This window comes from Nerophis ophidion, linkage group LG15, assembly GCF_033978795.1.
Source record: "Nerophis ophidion isolate RoL-2023_Sa linkage group LG15, RoL_Noph_v1.0, whole genome shotgun sequence".
In the NCBI taxonomy this organism is placed as follows: Eukaryota; Metazoa; Chordata; class Actinopteri; order Syngnathiformes; family Syngnathidae; genus Nerophis; species Nerophis ophidion.
In genome coordinates, this window is record NC_084625.1 from 26,383,505 (window position 1) to 26,397,872 (window position 14,368).

The following is a 14,368-nucleotide window of genomic DNA, read 5'->3' on the forward strand; positions in this document are numbered from 1 at the left end:
AAACTAATTATTAGTGAATTAGTGAATTGTATTTATATAGCGCTTTTCTCTACTGACTCAAAGCGATTTGAGATAGTGAAACCCAATATTTAAGTTACATTTAAACCAGTGTGGGTGGCACTGGGAGCATGTGGGTAAAGTGTCTTGCCCAAGGACACAACGCCAGTGATTAATAAACAGTAAATGACCATTGCTTTTCAAATATATTTTGTCATAATATCCGTCTTAATTGAAAACAATTATTTTGTATTATGTCCTCTTTCTACAGTATAAATCATAAAGCGTGAAGATATTTAAATACCTCAAACAGGGCTAAAAAAAAATTAAAAAAGAAGTGTAAAATAAAGGTCGGACTTGACTTTATTTGTATTTATTTTTTATAAGAGTTATATTAAAATATTCAGTCTGTTTGCATGCTGCAGGTCGGACACGTTTTAAGTCTCCCTAACCCTGCAAGCTATCTTTAATAAGCGTAAAACAATCCTCCTCCGGCGCCCTGCGCATGCAGCCATTCATATTCAAATGATGTCAATACTATTAATTCATGCTTTTTATTAATATTTACTGCTATGTTATCGTTTTGCTACTATCGCCATTAAAGCGCTTTATTTGATAAAATTGTTGCAAACATAAAAAAAAAATCTCTCAATAAATTTACTGATTGCCAGAAATAATTATCCTTGTCCCTTCTTGTCATAACTGAAATGTGTGTTTTCTCAGTGTGGACATTATGTTTGATAAATTGTATTCAAGCGCCCCCTTCTGAGGAAAAGTGTAACGACACAGAGGGGACTCATAAAAATAGCTTGAACGCAGCTTCATATGATCATTTGACGCCATCTTGTGGCTAAAAACAAAAGTACATCCATTCATACTTTGCAGAAACGTTGGCAATGTACTTACATAACAAACCAAAGTAAATGATAAATACATTTGAATAACCCATGGAATATCATACTCATGATAGTAGTTAGTTTTTTTTTATTGTCTCTTTTTTCAAAGTATTTGTTTTTTTGTAGATTTTTTTGTTTCTTTTGTTTTGGCTACTGGCTTATTACTATGGCACTGACTTCTGTACATGCACTTTTTTAGTTTTATTTGCACCACTTTTTGTGGACTGGTCTAATGAAGATAAGAAAAAATACTCCTGCTATTAGAATATCACAGAATAGTCCGTGATGATGACCAAATAATCACAATTAATGACAAAACGCAATCAATTGTATATATATATATATATATATATATATATATATATATATATATATATATATATATATATATATATATATATGTATATATATATATATATATATATATATATATATATATATATATATATATATATATATATATATATATACAATTGATAGTATTATTCTGGAAGAGTAATGCTATTTTCTTTCACTGAGACACAAAACTATTTTACTTATTTACCATTTTTTTAAAATGTTTCTGTTGTTTGTTTATGAATCTTCTATGATGAACCACAATCACCCAATGTTTCTGTTTCTTTTTTTTTTATTTAATTCGTTGTTGTATTTTAAAGCAATGCGCGATTCACTGTACAAAACACGTTTTAAAAAGGCTAAACAAATTAGCACTACATTCCCCATGGTGCACCTCGCGCGGATCTGTGCTGTGTTACGATTATTAGTCTCCGGCGAGGAACAGAAGGAAGCCACTCGCGACAGAGGACAAACCAGACCAGCAAGGTTGTGTATTCATTTGTGTTACGACATTGCGTAAATGTTATTTTTTATACAGTTTTTCGAGTTAAAACGCGTGTGTTTGCTTTTAGTTGTGAATGGACGTAACGTCTGTGTGCAATGCTGTTCCCGTGCTCAACGCAGATGGTCTTATCTGCAAAACCACACCAGTGACACAAATAAAACTAGCTTTTGTTCAAATTACTGCAATGTGATGGATTTAGTGTTTCTATTTAGGACGTTTGTAGTGTTTAGTCAGGAACGAATCTTTGTTGTGTGCAAAATTGCATGTATTTACTGTTTTGTTATAAGCTACGATGTATATTTAAATGCTGTTATCCTGTGGCAGGAGCCAACATGTCTGTGGACTGGGTGGGCTATGGATATGCGGCCCTGGTGGCTTCAGGAGGAGTCATCGGCTATGTGAAAGCAGGTAATGATGGGGAGTCGGGACAGATTTGACCCTTCTGCGACAAGGTGGCGACTTGTCCAGGGTGTACCCCGCCTTACGCCCGAATGCAGCTGAGATAGGCTCCAGCCCAAATGAGAGTAGCAGTAGGAAATGGATGGATGGATGGATTTGACCCATGCTTAATGTCCAGAATGAAGGCAATGATGTCTTCTTATTTGCTTCTTCCAGGCAGCGTTCCCTCTCTCGCCGCCGGGCTTCTCTTTGGTGGCCTCGCAGGTGTCGGTGCCTATCAGGTGTCCAATGACCCCCGTAACGTTTGGCTGTCCCTTGGTAAGACATGAATTTTCAGCATTTATTGTACCTGAAATGTCTGAATTCATGGCAACTTTCCGAAAGTTGCGGCATTTTAAAGCTTTTAATCTCGCATTACATCGCACAAATTGTGTTTAATGAATTTCTTATCACTGTTTTAAGTGTTTCTAACCTAAATAGCACAGGATTTCAAATACAAATACAGATGTTTTACCTATTTTATACCACAGATTAGGTTTGTACGGTATACCGGTATTAGTATAGTAGCATGATACAAATTAATCATATTCGGTACGATACCACCTCTGAAAAGTACTGGTCCTGTAATTGTACCAAGTACAGTAGAGTATCTAGTCGATACTACTATGATTACGTCGATATTTTTTGGAATCACAACATCTTTCGTTTTTTATATATATATATATATATATATATATATATATATATATATATATATATATATACAGTATGTTTATATACTCAGGAAATATGTCCCTGGACACATGAGGACTTTGAGTATGGCCAATGTATGATGCTTTAATGACTTGGTATCGGATTGATACCAAAATGTGTAGTATCATCCAAAACAAGCAGGGAGTTAATAACAATGGGACCCATTACCTCCCTGCTTGGCACTCAGCATCAAGGGTTGGAACTGGGGGTTAAATCACCAAAATGATTCCCGGGCGCGCCCACCGCTGCTGCCCACTGCTCCCCTCACCTCCCAGGAGGTGATCAAGGGTGATGGGTCAAATGCAGAGAATAATTTCGCCACACCTTGTGTGTGTGTGTGACAATCATTGGCACTTTAACTTTAACTTAACTAATGTAAAGTATCCAACAACAGAAGAATAAGCGATTTTTACACTTTACAAAATTATAGATAGAACATGTTAAAAGAGAAAGTAAGCTGATATTAACAGTAAATGAACAAATAGATTTATAGTTCATTTTCTACCATCCATCCATCCATCATCTTCCGCTTATCCGAGGTCGGGTCGCGGGGGCAACAGCCTAAGCAGGGAAACCCAGACTTCCCTCTCCCCAGCCACTTCGTGTAGCTCTTCCCGGGGGATCCCGAGGCGTTCCCAGGCCAGCCGGGAGACATAGTCTTCCCAACGTGTCCTGGGTCTTCCCCGTGGCCTCCTACCGGTTGGACGTGCCCTAAACACCTCCCTAGGGAGGCGTTCGGGTGGCATCCTGACCAGATGCCCGAACCACCTCATCTGGCTCCTCTCGATGTGAAGGAGCAGCGGCTTTACTTTGAGTTCTTCCCGGATGGCAGAGCTTCTCACCCTATCTCTAAGGGAGAGCCCCGCCACACGGCGGAGGAAACTCATTTCGGCCGCTTGTACCCGTGATCTTATCTTTTCGGTCATGACCCAAAGCTCATGACCATAGGTGAGGATGGGAACGTAGATCGACCGGTAAATTGAGAGCTTTGCCTTCCGGCTCAGCTCCTTCTTCACCACAACAGATCGATACAACGTCCGCATTACTGAAGACGCCATTTTCTACCACTTGTCCTTAATAATTTTGAAAAAATTATAGAATGGAAAATGACACAATATGTTACTGTATACATCAGCAGCTAAATTAGGAGCCTTTGTTTGCTTACTCACTAATAAAAGACAAGTTGTCTTGGATGTTCACTATATCATTTAAGGACAGACTTGCAGTAAGAAACATGTTTCATGTACCGTAAGATTTTTTTGTTAAAATAAAGCCAATAATGCCATTTTTTTGTGGTCCCCTTTATTTCGAAAAGTATCGAAATAATTTTGGTACTGGTACCAAAATATTGGTATCGGGACAACACTACTACAGACTTAAAAATGGTAGAAAAAGCACATACTCATGGCTCTTTGTCAAATTAACTATAATTAATTATAGTAATATTTATAATGACCGAAGGAAACACCACCAAAGACTTCCTTATTGTTTGCATTCTTCTCTGTCATCCACAAGTTTCAGACATTCTTCCATGTTTATTTTACACTTGTTTGTCTATCTTAAACATTTATTTCTGTTCCAACACATTTACGGCCGTACATTAAGAGCATTTGTGAACTGTTGAAAGTGGTCTTTGATGCTGTTTTTGTGGATAAATGAGAGATTATCATCACACATCAACAATTGTAACATGTAAATATGCTGCCTCTTTGCTAGGTCAGCATTGCAAATTAGAATATATTTTTAATTATTTTAACCTGGAGGTTAAATGAATATATACAGTAAATGCATGTAAACTAGGAGCCAGGAAGACAGTGTATTGCCAAAATTACCAAGGAGGCGTCGCACTGTCGACAGAAACTGGAAGTAAGTCTGAGCTATGCAGAAGGACAACAATTGTGACGTTTGACAATAAAGTGTTGATATATTGTTACACGTAGTTGTGCCTGCTTGGTCCAGAGAAAAAACAAACATACATTTTGATCAGACATTTGACGTGTGTGTTTGAGCACCGCTCAGAGAAATTCGATGAGCCAAAATGTGCGGGGACGTGTTGGGTATTTTACAAAGTTGAGAAGGATAGGTTGAATTTTTGTGAATTAGTGCAAATTCCTGAAGGGACTCTCTAAAAAGGAACCTTATATCGGGTCTTCCAGCTACTTCAGGTACGCTGACAGGCATCATGGGAAAAAGGTTCTACGGATCCAGGAAGTTCATGCCTGCTGGACTCGTGGCGGGTGCAAGGTAAGCACGTCTTTTAGATGACTTTCTGACCCGTTTCTGTAAAACGCAACATCCCTATTTTCTTTTTCCAAGTCTTTTGATGGTGGCGAAGCTGAGCATGGCGCTGCTCAACAAACCTCAGCAGTCCGGATGATGCTGAGAATGCACTGAATCCACCATTTAATAACATCAATGTGAGATTTCTGTTGTATGTTAAGCTAATTTTGTATGAAGAGAAGTAAATAAAGCACCAACGTTTATATAGAATCTTAAGAGTGATTTCCATGTTTTTTTATTATAAACTTGAATTTCCCTTTGTATAAAACATGTACAAAAACATACAATACAGTGTACAAATGGAATAAGAACTATGGTGGTTGCAACAATTTAAATAAAGCTACAGTCTAAATGGCTGACGATGTAAATTCTCATACAAGTAGTAACATTGGCTCTTAAGACGACCATTAAGTGGCTTCTTGAAAAAAAACTCGGAATTTGTCACATCAGCTCAAAGGTGCTCAAATTCCAGCCTCGGGGCCATTCTTAGTCTCCAGCTTGTATTTCATTGGTCCATTTATTTATTTTTTAGTTTCAACCTGTAGTTCAGGGGTGTCCAAAAATGAGGCCTACAGCTAGTTTTATTGGCCTTAGATATTTTCTGAAGAGTAAATCAGTTTATAATTAATGTTAGCCACCACTCGAAACACTATTTGCTTTGTCATATACAACCCAAAAGTGTGCACATAGCACAGTGGTGCCAGAACTCGAGGTTTGGGGGCCACGTCATTTGACGTAGCCTGCAAATTATTTGCAGTGACCTTCCACATCTGTAATTGTATGACCTGCTAACTGGTGAATAACCTGGCATTTTATACATAAAATACATTTAAGAAGTAATATTGCTATTTTCCATTGCTTTGCAAATTACAACTAAGGGACTAACAGATTCAAAAATAGATAAGTTTTGTATTTTTTTTTAGACATGTATATATAGTATTACTTTTTTGCTTTAATCAATCTCATGTATCATGTTATAATCTTTCCTCAACTTAAGAGTTATATATGAAATGCAATTTTTGTATTCAGTGTTCACATTTTATGTGATAGTCTTGCTGCACAGGTGACAAAATCAAGGCTTGAGGGCCACATCTGACCCACCGCATCATTCAATGGAGCCTGCCGTATCATTTATTGTATGGCCCGATCAACTGATGAATAACATTTCATGAATTACATTTTTTTTTAAAAGTAGTATTGGTCTTTTTACAAATAAAATACAAATTCCAACATATATAATAATAGATTATACATTATGTATTATTTTACATTATATATATTTTTTTTTCTTAATATAATTTACGATTTTTAAAAAATGTTATATTGTGCTCATCTTAAGAGTTAAATATAAAATGAAATATTTATACACTATATTGACAAAAGTATTTGGCCACCCATCCAAATGATGAGAATCAGGTGTCCTAATCACTTGGCCTGGCCACAGGTGTATAAAATCTAGCACTTAGGCATGGAGACTGTTTCTACAAACATTTGTGAAAGAATGGGCCGCTCTTAGTGATTTCCAGCGTGGAACTGTCATAGGATGCCACCTGTGCAACAAATCCAGTCATGAAATTTCCTCGTTCCTAAATATTCCAAAGTCAACTGTCGGCTTTATTATAAAAAAAAAAGTGAAGAGTTTGGGAAGAACAGCAACTCAGCCACAAAGTGGTAGGCCACGTAAACTGACATAGAGGGGTCAACAAAGAGGTTGCCGACTTTCTGCACAGTCAGTTGCTACAGAGCTCCAAACTTCATGTGACCTTCCAATTAGCCCACGTACAGTACACAGGGAGCTTCATGGAATGGGTTCCCAAGGCCCAGCAGCTGCAGCTGAGCCATACATCACCAAGTCCAATGCAAAGCGTCGGATGCAGTGGTGTAAAGCACGTCACCACTGGACTCTAGAGCAGTGGAGACGCCTTCTCTGGACTGATGAATCATGCGTCTGGGTTTGGAGATTGCCAGGGGATCGGTACATTTCGGACTGCATTGTCAGAAATTTGGTGGAGGAGGAATTATGGGGTGGGGTTGTTTTTCAGGAGTTGGGCTTGGCCCCTTAGTTTCAGTGACAGGAACTTTGAATGCTCCAAGATACCAAACCATTTTGGAGACTTTCATGCTCCTCCCAACCTTGTGGGAACATTTTGGAGCGGGCCCCTTTCTCTTCTAACATGACTGTGCACCAGTGCATAAAACAAGGTCCATACAGACATGGATGTCAGTCTGGTGTGGATGAACTTGACTGGCCTGCACAGAGTCCTGACCTGAACGCGATGGAACACCTTTGGGATGAATTAGAATGGAGACTGAGAGCCAGGCCGGGCTTCACGGTGGCAGAGGGGTTAGTGCGTCTGCCTCAATACAAAGTTCCTGAGTAGTCAGGGTTCAATCCCGGGCTCGGGATCTTTCTGTGTGGAGTTTGCATGTCCTCCCCGTGACTGCGTGGGTTCCCTCCGGGTACTCCGGCTTCCTCCCACCTCCAAAGACATACACCTGGGGATAGGTTGATTGGCAACACTAAATTGGCCCTAGTGTGTGAATGTGAGTGTGAATGTTGTCTGTTTATCTGTGTTGGCCCTGCGATGAGGTGGCGACTTGTCCAGGGTGTATCCCGCCTTCCGCCCGATCGTAGCTGAGATAGGCACCAGCGCCCCCCGCCACCCCAAAGGGGAATAAGCGGTAAAAAATGGATGGATGGACGGACTGAGAGCCAGGCCTTCTCGACCAACATCAGTGTGTGACCTCACCAATGCGCTTTTGGAAGAATGGTCGAATAATCCTATAAACACACTTTGCAACCTTGTGGACAGCCTTCCCAGAAGAGTTGAAGCTGTAATAACTGCAAAAGGTGGACCCACATCATATTGAACCCTATGGGTTAGGAATGGGATGGCACTTCAAGTTCATATGTGAGTCAATGCAGGTGGCCAAATACTTTTTTAGTGTATTTAGTGCCTCCAGAAAGTTTAATGTTTCACGTTTTCCACATTTTGTTGTGTGATAGTCTTATTGCACAGGTGTCAAACTCAACGCTTGGGGGCCACACCTGGCCCGCCTCCTAATTCAATGTGGCCTGCGGTATCATGTTATTGTGCCTTGCCGCATCATTTAATAGGGTTCGCAAAAGTCTGGACATAACGTGCGTCCATAAGGCATTTAATTTTTCCTGCAAAATGTATTTCAATTTTGACAGAAAAAAAGTATACTGCATGCAACTGAAGTTCTTTACTCAATATTTGATGCAAGATGTTATTGCGAGTAAAAGTTTAAAATCAGCTTGTCATATTGACTTCTGATTCAAAAGCTAGTTTTGCATCAGTTTGTTGGTAAATAATGATAATCAAATGAAGGGCCATTTGTGTACAAACCCCGTTTCCATATGAGTTGGGAAATTGTGTTAGATGTAAATATAAACGGAATACAATGATTTGCAAATCATTTTCAACCCATATTCAGTTGAATATGCTACAAAGACAACATATTTGATGTTCAAACTGATAAACTTTTTTTTTTTGCAAATAATCATTAACTTTAGAATTTTATGCCAGCAACAGCTGACAAAGAAGTTGGAAAAGGTGGCAATAAATACTGATAAAGTTGAGGAATGCTCATCAAACACTTATTTGGAACATCCCACAGGTGTGCAGGCTAATTGGGAACAGGTGGGTGCCATGATTGGGTATAAAAACAGCTTCCCAAAAAATGCTCAGTCTTTCACAAGAAAGGATGGGGCGAGGTACACCCCTTTGTCCACAACTGCATGAGCAAATAGTCAAACAGTTTAAGAGCAACGTTTCTCAAAGTGCAATTGCAAGAAATTTAAGGATTTCAACATTTACGGTTCACAATATCATCAAAAGGTTCAGGGAATCTGGAGAAACCACTCCACATAAGCGGCATGGCCGGAAACCAACATTGAATGACCGTGACCTTCGATCCCTCAGATGGCACCGTATCAAAAACCGACATCAATCTCTAAAGGATATCACCACATGGGCTCAGGAACACTTCAGAAAATCACTGTCACTAAATACAGTTTGTCGCTACAACTGTAAGTGCAAGTTAAAGCTCTACTATGCAATGCGAAAGCCATTTATCAACAACATCCAGAAACGCCGCCGGCTTCTCTGGGCCCGAGATCATCTAAGATGGACTGATGCAAAGTGGAAAAGTCTTCTGTGGTCTGACGAGTCCACATTTCCAATTGTTTTTGGAAATATTCGACATCGTGTCATTCGGACCAAAGGGGAAGCGAACCATCCAGACTGTTATCGACGCAAAGTTCAAAAGCCAGCATCTGTGATGGTATGGGGGTGCATTAGTGCCCAAGGCATGGGTAACTTACACATCTGTAAAGGCACCATTAATTCTGTACATACAGGTTTTGGAACAACATATGCTGCCATCTAAGCGCTGTCTTTTTCATGGACGACCCTGCTTATTTCAGCAAGACAATGCCAAGCCACATTCAGCATGTGTTACAACAGCGTGGCTTGTAAAAAAAGAGTGCGGGTACTTTCCCGGCTTGCCTGCAGTCCAGACCTGTCTCCGATCGAAAATGTTATGAAGCGTAAAATACGATAGCGGAGACCCCGGACTCTTGAACGATTGAAGCACTACATGTTGGATCCTCTATGGATTGAACCTTCACACTATCATGTTAGACCCGCTCGACATCCATCGCTTTCGTCCTCTCCAAGGTTCTCATAGTCATCATTGTCACCGACGTCCCACTGGGTGTGAGTTTTCCTTGCCCTTATGTGGGCCTACCGAGGATGTCGTAGTGGTTTGTGCAGCCCTTTGAGACACTAGTGATTTAGGGCTCTATAAGTAAACATTGATTGATTGATAAAACAAGAATGGGAAAGAATTCCACTTTCAAAGCTTCAACAATTAGTTTCCTCCGTTCCCAAACGTTTATTGAGTGTTGTTAAAATAAAAGGTGATGTAACACAGTGGTGAACATGCCCTTTCCCAACTACTTTGGCATGTGTTGCAGCCATGAAATTCTAAGTAAATTATTTTTTGCCAAAAAAAAAAGTTTATGAGTTTGAACATCAAATATATTGTCTTTGTAGTGCATTCAATTGAATATGGGTTGAAAAGGATACACAAATCATTGTATTCGTTTATATTTACATCTAACACAATTTCCCAACTCATATGGAAACGGGGTTTGTAATAATACCATGAGGCGACTATGTGGTTTCACTTTTTCAAACAGCCCTGTGACGTGACCCACAATAAAAAATAGTTTGACACCGTTGATTTAGCATATATTGATTCACATTGAATTGGTTCTGGTGTTTTAATGCACAAAATGTTTCAGCGTGGCCCCCAGCATTAATTTTTCAGTATGCTGCCCTCGGTTTGGACACCCCTGCTGTAGCTTGTTGGAATAAGAGGGGCACATTTAGTTTTGAATCTTATAAGAAATGTCTAAGTGTAATTCTACCTTGTTCTAATCAAGCACCGACTACCGATTTCCACCATACTTGGAAGCCCAGTCCACCCTGCCGTGGACCGGCTGCACGGCCGGACCTCTGGCCAGGAGATTCCCCGAAGTCTTTCCCAAGGCTGAGTAGCTATTCCCCTTCACCACGTGACTTCTGATGTCTGTCCTCCGTTTCCATCCGTCGTAATCTGGAAGAACATTTCAGTGTTTTTACACCTAAATCATCTGCTAGTATATTGCCTTTTGCGTTATGTGGCGTTATCTATTTTCACAACTACGGCCACCATTGCAACAGCCAATACCTTCATTGGTTTCACTCAAAGAAGAGATGGACTTGGGCTTTGCCTTTTTTGGTTTGTCTTTTTTAATTTCAGGAGAAGAGGAAGGATTGACTGAAAGGAGGGACGAGTGAGATAGTGAATGTAAGTACTGTACTCAGAGAGTTTGAACAGCAGAAGAAAAAGCAAAGGTGGAATATTTTTGGTGAGTATGATAAGTGGCTGTTAACATGAGAAAGTAGTCTTTACTTGTGTGATGGCCAGCTATTGGTGCCAACTGGATCCTCTGTGCCACGGAGCCAACCTCTTTCTTTTGAAATGACGGGATGAAGCCAGCAGATAGGTTATACTTGGTGCTCACAACATTTCCTGAAAAGGAAATAAACAACAAAATCAACAAAAGCAAAGACGGCTTGGAAGCTGGAATTTACGCCTGTTTTAGCAATCAGGTCTTTAGCAAACTCCCTCTTGGGCAATCTCCTTATCAGTTCCAAACTTGAGCTGGTTATTATAGACGGATACCCAAGACTAAATTGTAAAGCTCTTAAGTTATTATGGTGGTGTATAAGTCGAGAACAGCAGTGAAGCTTGAGGATTTTTAAGTTGTCGTTACTGCATGTTAGATGTTAAACGATGTCTTCCTGCACCGCAAAACCAGTATCACAAAGTTTGGACATGGCAACTAGGACAAGGCACTCCCAAAAAGAGACATTGATGAAAAACAAACGGTATTGTAATTTACTGACTTTCTCCCCACACTTTAAAACCCTGCGCTTTATACAATGCTGCGGGTAATGTATGGATTTTTCCAGGTTCATAAGTATACCATGCCGCCAATAAATTTAGCCTCATCATATCAGACCAATGAAGTTGCCAAAACTAGTACCAATGCACCAAGGAAAATGTTCACAATAAATCAAAAGCACTCACACAATCAGTGTGAATGCTAAACTACTCAGTGGCCTAGTGTCCGCTCTGAGATCGGTAGGTTGTGAGTTCTAAACCCCGGCTGGGTCATACAAAATACTATAAAAATGGGACCCATTGCCTCCCTACTTGGCACTCAGCATCAAAAAAGTAAATTATATTTTTCATTTTGCGCTTTTCTCTAGTGACTCAAAGCGCTTTACATAGTGAAACCCAATATCTAAGTTACATTTAAACCAGTGTGGGTGGCACTGGGAGCAGGTGGGTAAAGTGTCTTGCCCAAGGACACAACGGCGGTGACTAGGATGGCGGAAGCGGGAATCGAACCTGCAACCCTCAAGTTGCTGACACGGCCGCTCTACCAACCGAGCTTGGGTTGGAATTGGGGTTTAAATCACCAAAAAACATGCTGCAGCCCACTGCTCCCCTCACTTCCCAGGGGGTGATCTAGGGTGATGGATCAAATGCAGAGAATAATTTTGCTACACCTAGCGTATGTGTAACTATGATTGGTAATTTAACTTTAGTCATTCAGTCAGCCATTTAGCGCATTATGGACTCACCCTTGTCATGGAGAAGAAAAGACGAAATACACAAAACCAAAGAAGAAGACGATCGATATGGCCATCGAAGAAGACAGCCACCGCACAATACGGAAATACGCAACTATCTATTAACGATTTGAACTCACGACCTACCGATCTCAAGGCGGACACTAACCACTAAGTGCTCCTGTAAATCTGACAAAATAAATAAATATAGTTATTAATGACCTTCTGCAAAAATCAGAGTTTTTTTTTAACTGAACTGGCAATCCACCAGTTGAATAGATGGAACCATGAGAAATGACAGAAGTTGAACAAACGACTACCGACTGCATCTGAAGTAAACAAGCCACGGCAACACTTTAGTTACATAAATCACATTAGGAGAAAATATGTGTAACTGTCAAAAATGAGAGGACTTAAAAGGGTGCCTTGAGGAATGCAATAGTTGTGTAAATCCCAAGTTTGGACCCATGTGTTCTATGTTTGCTAGCAAGGTTAAAATGCCAATGCAAGGATCTGCCAATGTGTGTACAGTGGTTCAAATTCCTCTATACAACAGGATCACTGTAGTGTTTTTAGGAATTGGCTGCAAAAATGTTTGTCTCCCAAGTTTTGAACTTAACTTTGGGGCTGGTATGGCATCTTATTTGTCCCCCAGGTTGCCAGATGGTTCATATGACCCCTCTCTAATTTCAACCAAGTATATATTCATATAGGCAATGCTAAATTGCAAAGCTTTTGAGATTATATCATGGAATGTTGGCGTAGCATGCTGTGCAATTCAAAGTTTCACCTGAAAAAAAAACTACGATCATCCTAATTGGCACAAATAAATTAAGTGAATGAGTGTTAAAAGTTTCCCAAAAGACAATTAAGAACAAGTGATTGAAGTCATTCAACAATTTAAGTGACAGTCAAAAGAGAAGATGGTTATCAGCGTAATTAGTCAAATGCACCATTGTTCCTCTTTCCAGCTATTGCAGTTGTAGTGCTATTTAACATCTATTTAGCAACTGGAGTTCTTAATTTTCCCCAGTGTCACCGTGTATTTGAACCCCCCCTGCTACCTGGGGAGCTTTTAGCAGTTCAACTCTTTCACATGTTAAGTCGTTGAGTGACTACATTAAGGTTGTTGCATCTGCCGCCATGCTGGTTGTTAGTTTATCTCTGTTTACCCTCCAACCATCCCACTGTGTGTGCACTAAACGCTATAACCGTAATTGATGAATTACCTTTAGAAGCATCGATTTTCTCCAGTATTCTTTCCTTAAAAACGGGTTTCCCTGGTGGGCTTTCCACCGATTTAGAGGCTTCTCAGGTAGAGAAAAGAGGAAGTTGAATGAAAAAACAAGAACATGCAACCACTGCTGACAGGTAAGCAGAAGCAAAACAAACACGGGTGTTTGAAGGTGTATAAGTGGGGGCAGGAGTGGAGATAATAGCCATTTAAGGAACACAGTCCACAGTCTTAATCTCATGAATAAGCAAGTGAGATGGAGAGACAGGATGAGCGCACGAAGACCGGGTAAGGAGGGAGCACAGCGGGTAGCGATATTGTGTATCTGTCTGAATGACAAATGAATTCTCGAGATCTTGCGGAGATCTCTAAAGTCGCAGACACTTAGGCTTGCTGCGACAACACAGCTTTGTCAATGGACCCTGTAAGTACTGCTCGGGAGACATTAGCTGCATCATTAGCATTTAGGGCCTCTTTTGTGCCAGAGAGGATAATAGGGTGCGCTGACAGAAGCCGGATTTTTAATGTATAGCAAATGAGGCCTCTAAAATCTTGCACAGTACAAATCCAGCGAACATCATGTGATAACAACTCTTACCTATGTTGGCTCTCGTGGCAGACAATCCTGGTCCAATGGGACCAAGGGGTTTATTTACAGCGTTGGAGTTCTCCCACAAGTCACGTAATGTCATGCCACTCAGCTCCTTTTCACAAGAAGTCTTGCCAATCAAACCTTGAAAAACAAACTCGGGCA

At 40.2% G+C, this 14,368-nt stretch overlaps 2 protein-coding genes across 12 annotated transcripts in view; one reads left to right on the plus strand and one right to left on the minus strand.

The window, feature by feature from the left end:
• The window catches only part of mak (male germ cell-associated kinase), a 33,682-nt gene that overhangs the window by 423 nt on the left and 18,891 nt on the right, over positions 1-14,368 (minus strand). For 6 of the 11 annotated variants that reach the window (XM_061921919.1, XM_061921915.1, XM_061921918.1 and 3 more), the window contains 5 exons: positions 14,213-14,347; positions 13,610-13,687; positions 11,152-11,271; positions 10,927-11,016; positions 5,386-10,812 (listed from right to left, as the gene is read on the minus strand). In XM_061921919.1, the coding sequence (XP_061777903.1) occupies positions 10,646-10,812; positions 10,927-11,016; positions 11,152-11,271; positions 13,610-13,687; positions 14,213-14,347 (590 nt within the window). In that variant the 3' untranslated portion in view covers positions 5,386-10,645. Of the gene's footprint in view, positions 1-5,385; positions 10,813-10,926; positions 11,017-11,151; positions 11,272-13,609; positions 13,688-14,212; positions 14,348-14,368 lie in introns of those variants that run through there. The other 5 variants (XM_061921922.1, XM_061921925.1, XM_061921917.1 and 2 more) reach the window with 4 other exon arrangements.
• Positions 1,607-5,382, plus strand: tmem14ca (transmembrane protein 14Ca). The gene is made up of 5 exons (XM_061921930.1): positions 1,607-1,715; positions 2,059-2,142; positions 2,350-2,451; positions 5,043-5,130; positions 5,203-5,382. Exons 2-5 carry the CDS (start codon positions 2,067-2,069, stop codon positions 5,261-5,263), a joined length of 327 nt encoding a protein of 108 aa, XP_061777914.1. The 5' UTR covers positions 1,607-1,715; positions 2,059-2,066; the 3' UTR covers positions 5,264-5,382.